A 13,935-nucleotide genomic window follows, 5' to 3' on the forward strand; every position below is an offset into this window, starting at 1 on the left:
AAGGCTATGGTGGTAATCACTTTGCAATATTTAAGTGTATCAAATAAGTTATATGCCTTAAACTTACACAATATATATTTTTTTAAGATTTATTTTAGAGAGGGAGAGAGAGAGAGAGCACACATGAGTGGGGGTGGGGACAGGGGCAGAGGGAGAAGGAGAGAATCTCAAGCAAACTCCCAGCTGAGCGCAGAGCCTGACGTAGGGCTCGATCTCAGGACCTGAGCCAAAACCAAGAGTCAGATGCTCAACCAACTGAGCCACCCAGGTGCTCCAATTTACACAATGTTACATGTCAATTATAATTCAATAAAGCTGGAGGGGGGGATACGCTTCACACAATTTTAGTGTGCCTCTAAGCTAAAAAATCATCTAATTGGCACCACGGTGTATTTCCAAGTACCCTAATCCAGTGAAGAAATACGGTGGACATCACAAAATGACTTTTGTCTTTTTGATTACTACTCATTAAAGTGTTACTTCACATAACTCTCCTGGTGGCTAGATGTCCAGAAGTCATAGAATTGTCCACTTTACAAACAAGACAAAAGCATCATGTATTTTGCTGCGCTCTTGATGTGGGTGCACACACAGGAGTGTTTCTCAAGCAGTGGTCCCTGGGCCAGCAGCATCACCTGGAAACTTCCTAGAAATGCAAATCTTCTGTCCCACCCCAGACCTACTGAATCAGAAACTTTGAGGTGTTAAACAATCTGGGCTTAATAAGCCCTCCAGGGAATTCCGGCACACACTAAGTTCTCAAGTTATTGAATTAAACATCAGTCCTTAAAGATGAAGTAAATTATATGCAAGAGGAAAAATAGCACAGGTTAAGGTTAACTTCTGCTGCTGGTACATGAGATGAGTTCACAAGTCAAGTCCAGGGTCGGCTACATGGGCACACAATGCTTTGGTAGTGCAGACTTCCAGAATGAATGAAATGATGTGGGCCTTGAAAACTGGATGAATCCCAAGGAGGAGAGGATTCAAACAGCAACCAGTGGAGACGAGCCACTACTGAATCCAGTCTGTGCAGTTCTCCTTGACAAAACGTGACTGGTTGTATGTGGGTGACGACTGTTTGCAAGGACATGTCCAGTGAGGTGTCAATTTGGGCCCATTGCCTTATACAGATCACGTGTCGCAATCAGCTGAAAGCCAGTGAATGTGGCGTCACTGACCCCATCGTTAATGTAAATCAGACAAATAATAGGAAACACTTTTATTCTTTAAAAGCAACTGTTTTAAGAAAAAGGAATCAAAACTGTACTTGTTGGTAATCACACTGATCATTATCAGGATAGTACATGCTATTAGGAAAATGTAATTTTTTTTTTCTGAGATGCTCCCTGCTGGATGATCAGCATCTACGCTATAACGATGTGAACAATACACACTATGAGCATGTTTACTGAGCAAGACAAGAGCCATGGCTTACTCTAAATACTTTCCTTGGCTGCAGTAGATGACCAAATTTGATTATATGTTTTCAGAGCTTAGGAAGGCTAACCACCTAATCATGCCAGAGCTCAACAAACAGCATTAATAATCACCAAAAAAGGCACTTTAAAATACATTTGACAAGGAGTGACACTAATGCAATGAGAACTGGTCTAAGCCCTGCACTAAACTTTGTCATAGATCATATAAATAGTGCATTCTCTTTGTTTCCATACGTATATATAAATATATATATGTGTGTATATACCAACAACCATAAACCTGTATGTGTGTTTATCTTCATAAGTCTCTGGGTAGGGGGAAAAAAACCTTTGCTGTTTCCTTTAATTTAATAGAACACAAAAATTCTAGTCACTTCACACCTGCAACAAAGAATGAGGAGACGGGCAAATTAACGCAAAAAAGTACCCTACTACACCTTTGTGTATTGACCAAAAAAGCAGTACAATAAATACTCAGAACTTTCCTAAGTTGCCAACTATTAAAATAAAAAAATCTAGTGTTTTAACAAAGTTTATTAGACTAGAGGGAACAAGGAGGATATTTTTGGTACTGTAAATCTCATACCCTCACACATCCATATTGCTTAGGTTGAAGAGAGTGGAATGAACACAAGAAATTTCTTCCACAAATTCTTTCTTTCAGTACCCAAGTTTTAGGTAAGTTGCGTTATTCCACTTAGCTTAACATATAAACAAAGTCTTGTATAAATATATTTTCAGGATGTCTAAATTCTCAAGATATTTTCACAGAGTACTAAAAGTACTTAAAGGATTTTTGTGAAATAAACAGAATTGGCCATATATACCAGTCCACTGCATACACCCAGGCTTGGGTATTTTGGCTTGATGTTCTGAGAGACCAAATATATCCGTGCCAGAGGTGGACAAAAGGCTGACTCGTCCTTCCCAGGAACAAGTGTATAGACTTACTTTTAGATGAGAAAACAATTAGTAATGGTATTTAAAGTTTAATTACTAAACTGTGTAACGCCTGAGGACAAAAATCAGAGCAATTTTTGAAAGGTTAAGAGTCAGACTCTGGGCATTTCCGTTTTTTAGCTGCTGGTTCTTCAGTCGTGTGTGATTCTAAAGTGCCTGCGTTGGATTTGAGACTGGGGTCTGCTTTAAGGTTATCCATGGCAACAGTGAAGCCTGAGAGAAGGTACCCCCCACCTCCGCTCATCAGTAGTTTGGGATGACTTCGATCTGGCAAAACCTAATCAAGACAGAAAGACATTCATGTTTTCCTAAGCAGATAAAGCACATGATAACAATACACATGCCAGAAATGAGAATTTAAATGACAGAGATTCTCTTGAAGATTTAATCGGACCAATTCCTAAAAAGCTCCTTCCTTCATGTGATAGTGCAGATAAAAGTGTAGAATGGTTTAAATGATTTTCTTGTGAAAAATAAAACTGAAGCTGCTGCTCTCAAACCTGAGGCAAGTTCCTGGTGGCAAACGAGCCAATGTCTGTGTAGTACTCTGGGCCTACGCATAGCTTCCTTCCTATTGGCTCCAGGAAGCTTCATGGCCAACAATGGAGCTTGGGTCCACGGAGAAGTAGCTACTGGACATATATCCAGAGCTTCCCTTCCCTGATACCTTGTTAACTGTGACAAAATCTCTTCTCTGCTGTTACCATAGCTCAAGAAGATGACTGCCATGAAGGGCAGGGTCCATTCAGGGCTTTGAGTATCCTGGATTAAAGTAGTACGAGGTCCAAGCAGCAGGGGAGGGCCTGTGGCGGACATGGAGGTGCTGCCTCAGATCTCCCTTCAAGAGGGAACTGGCTGTGAGGAGTTCAGGCAGCAGAAAGCCTATAGCTGAGGCTCCTTTGGGATCCTCTGCAGCATTCACACCCAGGGAGGCCATGGGCTGCTCCAAGTTGATTACTGAGCATGGGTACCCAGGATCGCAACATTTCTGCCCAATACAGGGCTCCTTTAACAGGCAATCTTTGCTCTGGGGTTTCCCATCATCCTGGCTGAGACATTCTGAAGGCCTCGCTGCAGGCTCTTCCTCCCCATCTTCCTTTCTCTCCCTTCTTTTGCAGAAATCACACCTCCACCACCATCTGAGGGCTTTCCCATCTGATCCTGCTCCCTCTCTCCCTCATCTTTCAGAGGCATCTTCCCCCATAAATCCCTTTCACTTCTAATTCACAGGACCTGAACTGACATGGGGCCCACCAGTAAATCCTGAAAACCTGCTGCAAAGACATCCCAGCAGAGAGGGGAGAGTCACTTTCCTGTCGGCCTAGGGATTTTGCTATTAGCAGTTATTCCCTCCACAATGATCTCGAGGCCTTGGAGAAACATGAACCACAACTGTTTGCATTTTAAGTGTCTCTGGACTGGAATTACAGAGTAATAGACCCTGACGTGAAAGGAGGAAAAGGGTCCAAGAAAAGCCAGGGCACTTTTGAGTTACAGGCAGATTCCTTCATCCCTGTAGACGGAAATAGGGGCATCTATTTAACAACTTCTGGCACTACTGCAGAGAGCCAGTGACTAGGGAGAGCAGCTCCCTGGAAACGGCTGGAAGAACACATACCTGGTAATTCCTGAGCCAGGTTTCAGACAGCCTGAGGTTGATGACCCCTCCTCTTTCCCGCAGTTTTGTGTAGCATTCCAACAGAGGCTAAAGGTATAAACAGAATTTAGTTAAGAATGCCTTCGAGGGCTGCGATTTGAGTATTAACACGCAGATGCAAGAACTCCCGGCCCTTCCATTCCAGCATTACCTCTTTATACTGACAGTAGACCACAAACGGCCTTGAAGGGGCCACGAAGTCCAGCAAAGACAGCAGGAGTGGAGTGGGATGGAAACGACTAGCTACAATTAAACTACAAGGAAAACGTTAAGACAAATTCTCTACTCAGCAAAGCAGAGCATAAATTTTAAAATGCACTTAAAATGATCATCTACTGGGGCGCTTGGTTGGCTCAGCTGCTTCAGTGTCTGCCTTTGGCTCAGGTCATGATCCTGCGATCCTGGGACTAATTCCCGCTTTGGGCTCCCTGCTCTGCAGGGAGTCTGCTTCCCCTCTCCCTCTGCCACTCCCCCTGCTTGTAATCTAATAAATAAATAAAATCTTAAAAAAAATGATCATCTATTCATTTGCCATGACTCACACGAGGAAGAGCTTTAAATACAACATTCTACAAATTCCCAAAAAAACCATAAAATCATGAGATATTACTTTCTAAGAAACACAAAATGAATTAAAAGCTCTCTTGGTGCTTGGCAACTCTAAGTAGCATTTAATGACATTCTTGATTAAAAAAAAAAATTGGAAATAAATCCAACATTGTAATTCTGGCTTTCCAGTTACCAGAATCTACGTCTCCTGTCAGGTTTTCTTTAGCCTTTACCATTAGCCAGCATCACATCAATTTGAATGCCCTACCACCTGCATGTAGCAGGACCACACAGACTCATCTGATACACTGTCACTGGAGACATTTCAAATTTATTCCAAAACTCTGAAACCAGCACAATCAATTTCCCACCTCCAACAGATGCAGCCTTCTTTCTTTAAAAACCCAAGATAGAATCACCATCTCTGCTCCCACTATAATCAAAGCAGACACACAGAGAATTCTAATCTGTTTGAAGCACAGCCCATGAGCACCCAGATATCTGCATTCCTTCATCCACGCACCCATCTGAGTTTCTTTCACGCAGCAGAGCAGCAGCCTCTAAATGTCTTTTCCTTTGCTCTTCTTGTCTCCTCTGCTTTTCCTGAATCTTCAAGAAGAAAAAGAAGAAACTAATGTACTGAGGTCATTCAGTCAGGTTCATGGATATGCTGGTCAGAACATTTCCACAGTATTTATCAACTTGGACTAGAGCAACAGAAGGTCATTCATGAGGAAGTTGAAAACACACAAACCCGTTTGTTATAGAACAATCAGTAAGCTACCTATACAATGCTTCTGGATCCTGAAGCTCCATCCCAAAGAATACATCACACACGTGCATACACCCACACACACATTTTCTCCATCTATTTTGGTATTTATTATCTTGGGCACTGATGTTCCAAAGCCAAACCAAATCTCAGTGCTTCGATGAAGTTAACTCAAACTCTGAGGGGAATATCATGAAGGTTAGGGGGACTCTTAACACTTACATAATCCTTTTTGCTTCCTCTCTCTTTAGGCTCCTTATATTCTGGATCTTGAGAGACGATTTCCATTGTTTCCTGTTCTGGTGGATGATGGCTCTCTTGGGCTTCTGCCACGCTGTCTTCATTCTCCTGTTCCGAAGTCTGTTTTTCCTCCAGGGTGCCATTACTTTCTTCAACTGAAGCACTGTCTTTAGGCTCTGAAGATAGCATCTCCGCAGAAAATGTTCCATTTAGGAGACTGTCCACTTTGTTGAGTGGGAAATCATAAAGACCACTGAGGAAAGATTTGGGAAATCCAAAACATGCTGTTGCTGCCCGAACAGGTCCACCTCCAGGGTACAGCTGAATAATGGAACCAAAACCTGAAGAGATTAAAAAATTAACAGCTGCTCGATGGAGGTGATTCTAGACTCAGCAAACCCTCAGGGTCCTCCACAGTATGAAGACTGAAGGTCTCCACTCTTCAGGGGCTGCAGGATGATGCAGCTCCCTGGGTGGTCTGTTCAGCCACTCAATATTCCCAATGAAGGAAATATAATTCCAAAACACATGAACCTCCACATGACACTATGGTAAAACCCTGTGATCGTGCAAATTTGGGTGTCACATGATTGGTAATTGGCTCTCAGCTTTCCCCCAGTCCAATCCTCAATCAGGGCAGTTAGAAGCTCTTATCCGCCACAGGATTAGAGAGAGCGTAGGCAAACCAGGCTGTGTTGTGTTCCTCCAGGACAAAATATACCCCTCGTAGTCTTCTCATCCAATCTCCTCAACTCAGGCCAATAAAATGAGAACCAGCTATTCAAGAATTTACTGAAATCACTGTCCTGGAGGTCCAAGCCAGCCAAAGGCTTCTTAAACATCCCCACTGATACTGAAGTTGGGGCAAGGGCAATTGCCATCCAGGGGCACCGACACAGCACTGGCTAGGAGATGTGGACTCTGCAGGAAGGTCCTAGGGACTGGGGTGGTGCGGGCCTACCCAAGCCATTTTGTGAATCTTGCAGTAATTCAGCCTTTCTGTGCACTTGAGTTTTCAGGCCCTTCCACTCACGTCAGGGTAGTGCTTTAATGAACCTAAAAATGCTAAATCTTACCTCCCATCCGTTCCATCATTGCACCCAGCACCAAGCCTGCACAGGTTTCCATTACGATCATTTTATTGCCAGCACGGACATTTCCCAACGTCAACATCTGGGCTAGTGTATCATATCTCATGTGGCTAAGGAAAAAAGAATGATTCGTTTATTTTAGCTAAGCAGGGCCAGCTATTTTAATCATTTTTTTAAGTTTTATTTTGTAAAAATTATGTTGGTAAGATTATAGACTGCTTTGGAGGCAACAATAAAAAGAACTTACAATTCATGAGGTAGGAGGACACTTTATGCAGGTGAGCAAGTTTTTCATTTTACTTAAAATCATGACTTTTCTTAAAGATATATTTCCCCCAATTACACTTTTGAAAGGAAACAAAGCGTACTTAATTTTTCCAGGTTCTCTTGCATAATACATAATTGAAAGAATGCGGGTGGATGGCTTCACAACAGTAACGATGGCTTCATACCTGGGGGAAGAAAAAAGAGGACATCTGTTTTTAAAAACTGGCTGAAAGGTATTTTATTTTTAATAATATACATTTTATAAATCCTTAAAGATTTAATGCTTTCATCCTTTTCGAACAAAATCCACTTACTTCTTTTTCTTCTTTTTTATATATTTATCTTGAGCAAATTCTGTCTTGTCCCGGAATGTTGTACTATTTTCAATTAGCTGCTGAACTATTTCCTATAAGAAAAGGAGCAAGCAGATTTCCTGAAACTTTATTTCCACTGAAATGATAACTTCAAAGGTTTCTTACCCTGGAATGTATCCAAAGGTCTGATTTTCCAGTCCCTTTTCCACAGAAGTCCAAATGAATAAACTGCATTTTTTACTCTATCTAGAACTTGTATTAAAACACAAGTACTTTAACTGCACTTAAAACCCAGAGCTACATAATAAAGGGAGAAAGGATGTAAAGGAAACTGTCCTTCCTGAAGACACTGGCTGAAAACATTACTGAAAATGAACCAAGTTAAGCTCTGATATGCACTAAGCTATTAAATTCTCTTTTGCTAATAATATCAGTAATTCACGCACTTACATTCCTGCATATAAGAAATGAAATCTTTGATCTACTGAATGGCATGTACATGTCAAGCTATTTCTAAGAGAAAAACAGTATTTTTACATTTCACCTTAAGTAAATCCTGCTTTAAAATCCAAGCAATTTCCTCAATACCAAACAAAAGCAAAACACAACATCCTTTGAATATTACCTCTCCTTTAATGCCTTTGTCCTTTAAAGCTTTTATGTCATCTTGAGTAAGTTTCTGAGATTTCCCATCATCAATTATATTTCGATTATCAGTGCCTGCTTCTTTGGTCTCTAAGGAAGGAAATTGCTTAATGACATTTATGATCTGAAGTTACGTAAAATCTTTCTTCTTCTAAGTTCATGTCCACATCCAGCCCATCCTGTATATGCTCTGGCCCCTGACGACCTTTTCTGACCTCATTTCTTAACCCCACTGCTTCAGCCACACTACCCTTCTGTTCCTTAGACACACCAAGCCCAGGCTCACTACAGGGCTTTGGCACCCGCTGCTCCCTCCACTTGGGAGTGCCTTCATGACAGAGCTCTAGGTCCTTCCCATCCCTCTGGGCTGAGCTCATTGTCTCAGCCACGTCTCACCCAATCAGTCTCCAGTACCCCTCCCTGCTTTACCATCTTCACAGCACACATCACCATCTGCAAGTGTGTTGTCTGCCTGTCTACTTATTCTTGGTGTTCCCCACTGCTCGGTACACTTTATGAGATGATTTAGACAGTGCCTAATCATGCCTGGCACATATTTGGTGCTCAATAAAACTATGGAGGTTAGTTTAAAAGTATTTAATTAACTGGTCTGAACCAAAACTTCAATAGTATTTTAGTTACTTGATTTTAAAAACGAATTATTTTTATTTTATTAAGAAAATATTTTACGTACATTTATTTAAACAAATATTGAAATATTTAATTTTAATTAACAATAACAACTAAAATTATGGGGCCTTTGCTACAGGTAAGGCACTGTTAAGAACTTCCTATGTGTTATGTGACTGAACACTGGCTACAGCCTAGGCATTACATGTATTTATGGCTCCATTTTACAGATGCAGACACAAGACCTAGAGAAACCAAGTAACCTGCCTAAGGTTACAAGGCAAGTGACGAAACTGGAACTTAAACCTAGTCAGTTAAATTTGAAGCCAGACTCTTAACTCTACCTGACATGCTAACTGCCTGCAGGTGTTATCTAACTTCGGGGCACTGAAAGGACTCTACCTGCTCTTACACTGAAGTAGCAAGGATTCTTCTAGGATTAAAAACTTGGCCCAAAAGTCAGAAAGCCAGTTAATCATGGACTGGAGCGAGAATTCCAAAGCCAAAGGCAGACCTTGCTTCATTCTACCAAGCTACAGTTCTTAGATTATAAGTTCAAATTTCCTTGGGGATAGCCTGGGTTAGCATTTTAGAATTGGGATCAACAGGTTTCAGACTAGCCAGCTCAAGAGCACCTATTTCATATACCCAAAGTAGTGCACCTGAAGTAGGCTCTTCCTTCTTCTTCTTAGGCTGAAGACTTCCTCCATTGGTCACTTCAAATGTGGTCCCATAACTATGGCCAATGACGTTATCCAGATAGAACCACTGTTTTTCAAAAGTTACTTTTCTAGGGAAGAAAATGCAATTAGCTGAATCTCATTTGCATTCAGTATAGAAAAGATAGGCTCAATCAAGTTTATTTCAAAACTGGTCTCCATAAAGAATGATCAGCAGCATGATCTCTGAACATAAACTGACAAAGGAACCAGAGAGAACTGGATTGGGGCAGAGACATAAAATTAGTAAGAACCTACAAAAACACTGAATTTGGAAGGAGAAAAAGGACAGAAGACCTTCCTCTTCTGAGGCCCTGGTCTGACTCCAATTTGCACTGACAGGATGTCCAGACTCACAGCTTTGTGGATTTCCTGTATAGCATAAAGAGTCACCAAGACTGCCAGCCCACTGGACACACATTGCCATACCCCTTGCAACTCTTTTTTTTTTTAAAGATTTTATTTATTTATTTGAGAGAGAATGAGATAGAGAGAGCATGAGATGGGGGAGGGTCAGAGGGAGAAGCAGACTCCCTGCTGAGCAGGGAGCCCGATGCGGGACTTGATCCTGGGACTCCAGGATCATGACCTGAGCCGAAGGCAGTCGCTTAACCAACTGAGCCACCCAGGTGCCCCCACCCCTTGCAACTCTAACTAGAAACTCTCAAAATTGAACTATCATTGAGATGACAGGGATTTAACAAATTACCTGGTCTAACTGGCTATTTTCTTTCAAAATTATCTAGTAAAAACAGAGTTGCCTAGCTGGCTCAGTCAGTAGAGAATGAGACTCTTGATCTCAGGGTCGTGAGTTCAAGCCTCACACTGGGTGTGGAACCTACTTAATAAACAAACAAACAAAATTATCTAGTAAAGGCAAATTATATTTACAGATAAACATTATTGACAATCTATACATTTGGAAATGGTGCTTAACACTGACAGTGCTCTACTGAGGATCAGCTTTCCCCATTACCTGGATTTTTATCTTATTATCATTTAAAATGAAAATCCCACAAAAACAAAACAAAAATTTTTTTTTCCAAAAAAAGAAAACTAATATCCCCTGAGTATTGACCAGTGGCTAGGCAGTATGTGCCAGTGTTTAATATTTTATTTAATTCTCACAGTAATCCTAGGGCACAGCTCCTTCCAGAAAAGCAATCTGAGGCTTAGGGAAAAAGTGTCTTGTCCAAGATTCAGTTAAAAAGTGGAAGCTGGGATTAAAATCGAGGTCAGCCTGACCCCAAAGCCTGGTTCCTTCCATTATATCACACAGTCTGCTCCAGAAAAGACCAGTGGATCTCAGGAAGCCCCGCCTAGTTTTATGACATGGCCCATGTCCACAGAACTCCGAATCCTGGAAGACACGTACTGGTTAATTTTGTTTGTGCCCCACCCATACCTTCTTTTCCTTTCTCTGTGCCCCAGGAGTCTACGACAAATGCATAGACCACATCACCCAGACTCCCTCGCCAAAAGTTTCCCACTACTGCTAGACCCTGGGTGCATCACCATTCTCTGTTGGTTCTCTAAACCTTGCCACACCACTGTATGTGTATGTGTCACATCTTCATTAAATCTCCTTACTGAATCATCTGAGTGAACTCTCGTGAGATCCTAAGTGATCCAGATAGGGTCAATTTTTATTCTTTGCTAGGTGCCCAGTTTCTATAACATAACAGAACATAATAGACTCTCAAAATATTTGCTGACATAAATTCAGTCAATCCAGTTGAAACTCAGTTTAGCCCAGATGTGCACCCCATACTCTCATCCCTTGAGCACCCTTGTGCTAATGAAACACTGAGTCTGAGCCGGGTTGGGTTTACCATCTGGCAGCTGGTCTGATATGCAAAGAAGGGTGGGTCGCTCAAACTGATGCGTGACAAGAGGTCACAGCCCCAGTCAGGAAAGTGGGGCCCAGTCAGAAGAATGTGGTGCCATGTCTTCACTGAGGAGGAGTGGGATTTGCAGAGTCTCCTTCTCAATGAGTCATACTGCTTCTGCCCAACCAGATGTGTACAGACCCAAAGAAGAGTGAAGTGAGAGTCTGCCCTGGAATGTAGATGAGTTCAGAGGGTCATTTACTAAATAAAATGGAAATTAATGCACTGGCTTCTACCAAGAAAAGTAGTGAAAAGTGTTTCCAAATAAATATGTCTAGCGTACTTACAGACTACTTTTTAGAAATGAAGATGTTACTATCTGCCTTGTTGGTAATGAAAAAGCTCTTGTCTAAAAGAGCACATTAACAATCACACTCAAACAACCACATTTTAAAATTAAGCAACTTAGGGGTGCCTGGGTGGCTCAGTCGGTTAAGCGTCTGCCTTCGGGTCAGGTCATGATACCAGGGTCCTGGGATAGAGTCCCGCATCGGGCTCCCTGCTCAGCAGAGAGCCTGCTTCTCACTCTGCCTACTTGTACTCTCTCTCTGTCAAATAAATAAACAAAACAAAACAAAAACCTTTAAAATTAAGCAACTTAAAAGTATGAGAAAGAAAAACCAAAATTTCACCTGTATGGTCATTATAAAGCTGTGTAAACTTTGGTATCATTCATCAAACTTACAAGGACTTTGCTGCACTGCTATACTTCAATTAAAAAGTTTAAATAACTAGTATTGGCTCTTTCCAAAAATTATATACTTGAAGGCTGACCCATATTTCTAACCAGAATTTCTGATTAGAAGAGAAAATGATGCAGATATATTTCTGGACTAAAGGGAACACCCACCCCCCCAACCCTGTATTTCCTTGCCTTTACTAAATTGATTCTTGTGCAATAAAACTTGGTTGTCACCAGCAAGGTGCTTTGGGGACTGTTAACCTATTTTCTAATGACACCTGTTTCACTTTATTTTTTTTTTAAGATTTTATTTATTTATTTGAGAGAGAGAGAGAAAGAGAGAGCAGGGGCAGAGAGAGAGGGACAAGCAGACTTCCCACTAAGCAGGGAGCATGACGCGAGGCTCAATCCCAGGACCCCGAGATCATGACCTGAGCCGAAAGCAGACACTTAAGGGACTGGGCCACCCTGGTGCCCCACACCTGTTTCACTTTAAATACCAGTCAACAGTTTGATTCACACAGGAGTAAAATAATTCATCTCATGTGCGCACTTAAAACTCCAAATCTACCACTTCCTAGCCTATGGTCTGCAGAAAGCTGATCTCCTGACACTGAACTCAACTTATTTTATTGTCAAAAGTACTATAATAACCTAACTCAAAAGAAAGCTTGGTTGTACTTTTCAGATAATTAACTGAAACATCTCAATTCTTTTTCAGCATTAATGAGCTTTTGGGGTTTAACAACCTCACCACCCCTGCCAAGAAGCTACCAAAAATTCCCACTTCTCTACTATTAAAATAGAGTTGTAACTAATGAGCAGGTTCACAAATCAAGCCTAATTTCAAGTTTTGAGACCTTGAGCAAACTGTTTTTGGGGAATTTAACTTTCCTAGACCTGGCATCCCTTCCTGTAAAGTGAGGGAACCCTAGAGTGATCCTACGTGCTATGAGAAGTTGCTCTCCAACGTTATTACGCGTAAAGTTATTCCAGTTTGGATAGAGAGAAGAGCCCGAGGGACAGAAAAGGTCGGAGAGGTTTCATTTTTTGTGGGATTGATCCTGCTGAGGGAATAGGGAGAAAGGATGGTCTATGGGGAAAAGGCAGGGGAGGGGAGGACCCTGAGAGGCAAGGATATCAGAGGATGATTGATGGGTTCTGTGAGATAACAGGAGAGAACATATCACGGACCTAGAAGAGCCGCAGGACAGAAGGAAAGGTAAGCGTGCGGAGGGGGGGAGGGAATCTGAGCATCCGAGGGGCAAGAATGGAAATGGGACCCTGTGGAAAGATCGAGAGGGATGTTGAAGGCAGAAAGTCAGGTTTGAAACCATGGAAGGAGCACTCTGCAGGAAGACAGGAGTGACAGGTGAGACCCCGAGGGCCGAGAATGGGACGTTGGGGGAAAAGGCCTCTGTAGGAAGACCAAAAGGAAATAACGAAAGAGGAGATTGGGGATCCACAGAATCAAGAACGGGACCCTGGTGGGAGGGGCTCTGGGGGGAAGGGGTAACGAGAAAATGGGGACGGAGACACCTAAGGCCAACAACCTGACTTACTTTCTCCGCTGGACTTGCACTGCTTTAAACACATCTTCCCGTTTCAGCACCACGAAGTCGCCGTCGCGGATGCGGTGGTCCCCAGGATGCGGTGGCTGTGGGCCCGGCAGCTCTCCTGAGCCCTCCATGAAGCTCAGCCGGTCTCCCCGCTCTGCAGCGTCTCTCCTGCCCCCCGCGCCCCGCCCCTCGTGCTCCGCTGTCGCCGCGGCCAGCTTCACTACCACAAGCCGAGTGGACGCAGAACCCTCCGACCGGCACCGCCCCCACGTGCTGCGCGCCGCTTCCGCTTTCCGGTCGGAACCTCGGGACAGCTTCCGGCAACCTCACGGCTTCCGTCTGGCCGAATTCTTTGATTGGCTGCACTCTGTTCCGCTCCTCTTGTCTCGCGGTTCCTTGGACGGAAGTTGCGTCACAAACGCGCCAAAAAGGAATTTGGAAGTTGACGAGTTCAGCTTGAGTGGGTAAAGGCTTTCCCGCGAGGCTGCGAGGTGTCCGGGGGGGGGGGGGGGGGGAAAC

General features: G+C 42.8%; 1 protein-coding gene across 3 annotated transcripts in view; it reads right to left on the reverse strand.

Moving 5' to 3' along the window:
- The window catches only part of TRMT6 (tRNA methyltransferase 6 non-catalytic subunit), a 23,886-nt gene extending 10,197 nt beyond the window's left edge, over positions 1-13,689 (reverse strand). The window contains exons 1-11 of one of the 3 annotated variants that reach the window (XM_081833204.1): positions 13,420-13,687; positions 9,230-9,357; positions 7,918-8,027; positions 7,293-7,384; positions 7,080-7,163; positions 6,697-6,821; positions 5,603-5,961; positions 5,132-5,217; positions 4,211-4,313; positions 4,021-4,107; positions 1,208-2,679 (exon numbers count right to left, since the gene is read on the reverse strand). In XM_081833204.1, coding sequence (XP_081689330.1) covers positions 2,488-2,679; positions 4,021-4,107; positions 4,211-4,313; positions 5,132-5,217; positions 5,603-5,961; positions 6,697-6,821; positions 7,080-7,163; positions 7,293-7,384; positions 7,918-8,027; positions 9,230-9,357; positions 13,420-13,547 — 1,494 coding nt within the window. In that variant the 5' untranslated portion in view covers positions 13,548-13,687 and the 3' untranslated portion in view covers positions 1,208-2,487. Of the gene's footprint in view, positions 1-1,207; positions 2,680-4,020; positions 4,108-4,210; positions 4,314-5,131; positions 5,218-5,602; positions 5,962-6,696; positions 6,822-7,079; positions 7,164-7,292; positions 7,385-7,917; positions 8,028-9,229; positions 9,358-13,419 lie in introns of those variants that run through there. The other 2 variants (XM_081833205.1, XM_081833206.1) reach the window with 2 other exon arrangements.
- Between the last annotated feature and the right edge of the window lie 246 nt (positions 13,690-13,935).

This window comes from Leptonychotes weddellii, chromosome 10 (genome assembly GCF_054177405.1).
Source record: "Leptonychotes weddellii isolate Sample4059 chromosome 10, ASM5417740v2, whole genome shotgun sequence".
Taxonomy (NCBI): Eukaryota; Metazoa; Chordata; class Mammalia; order Carnivora; family Phocidae; genus Leptonychotes; species Leptonychotes weddellii.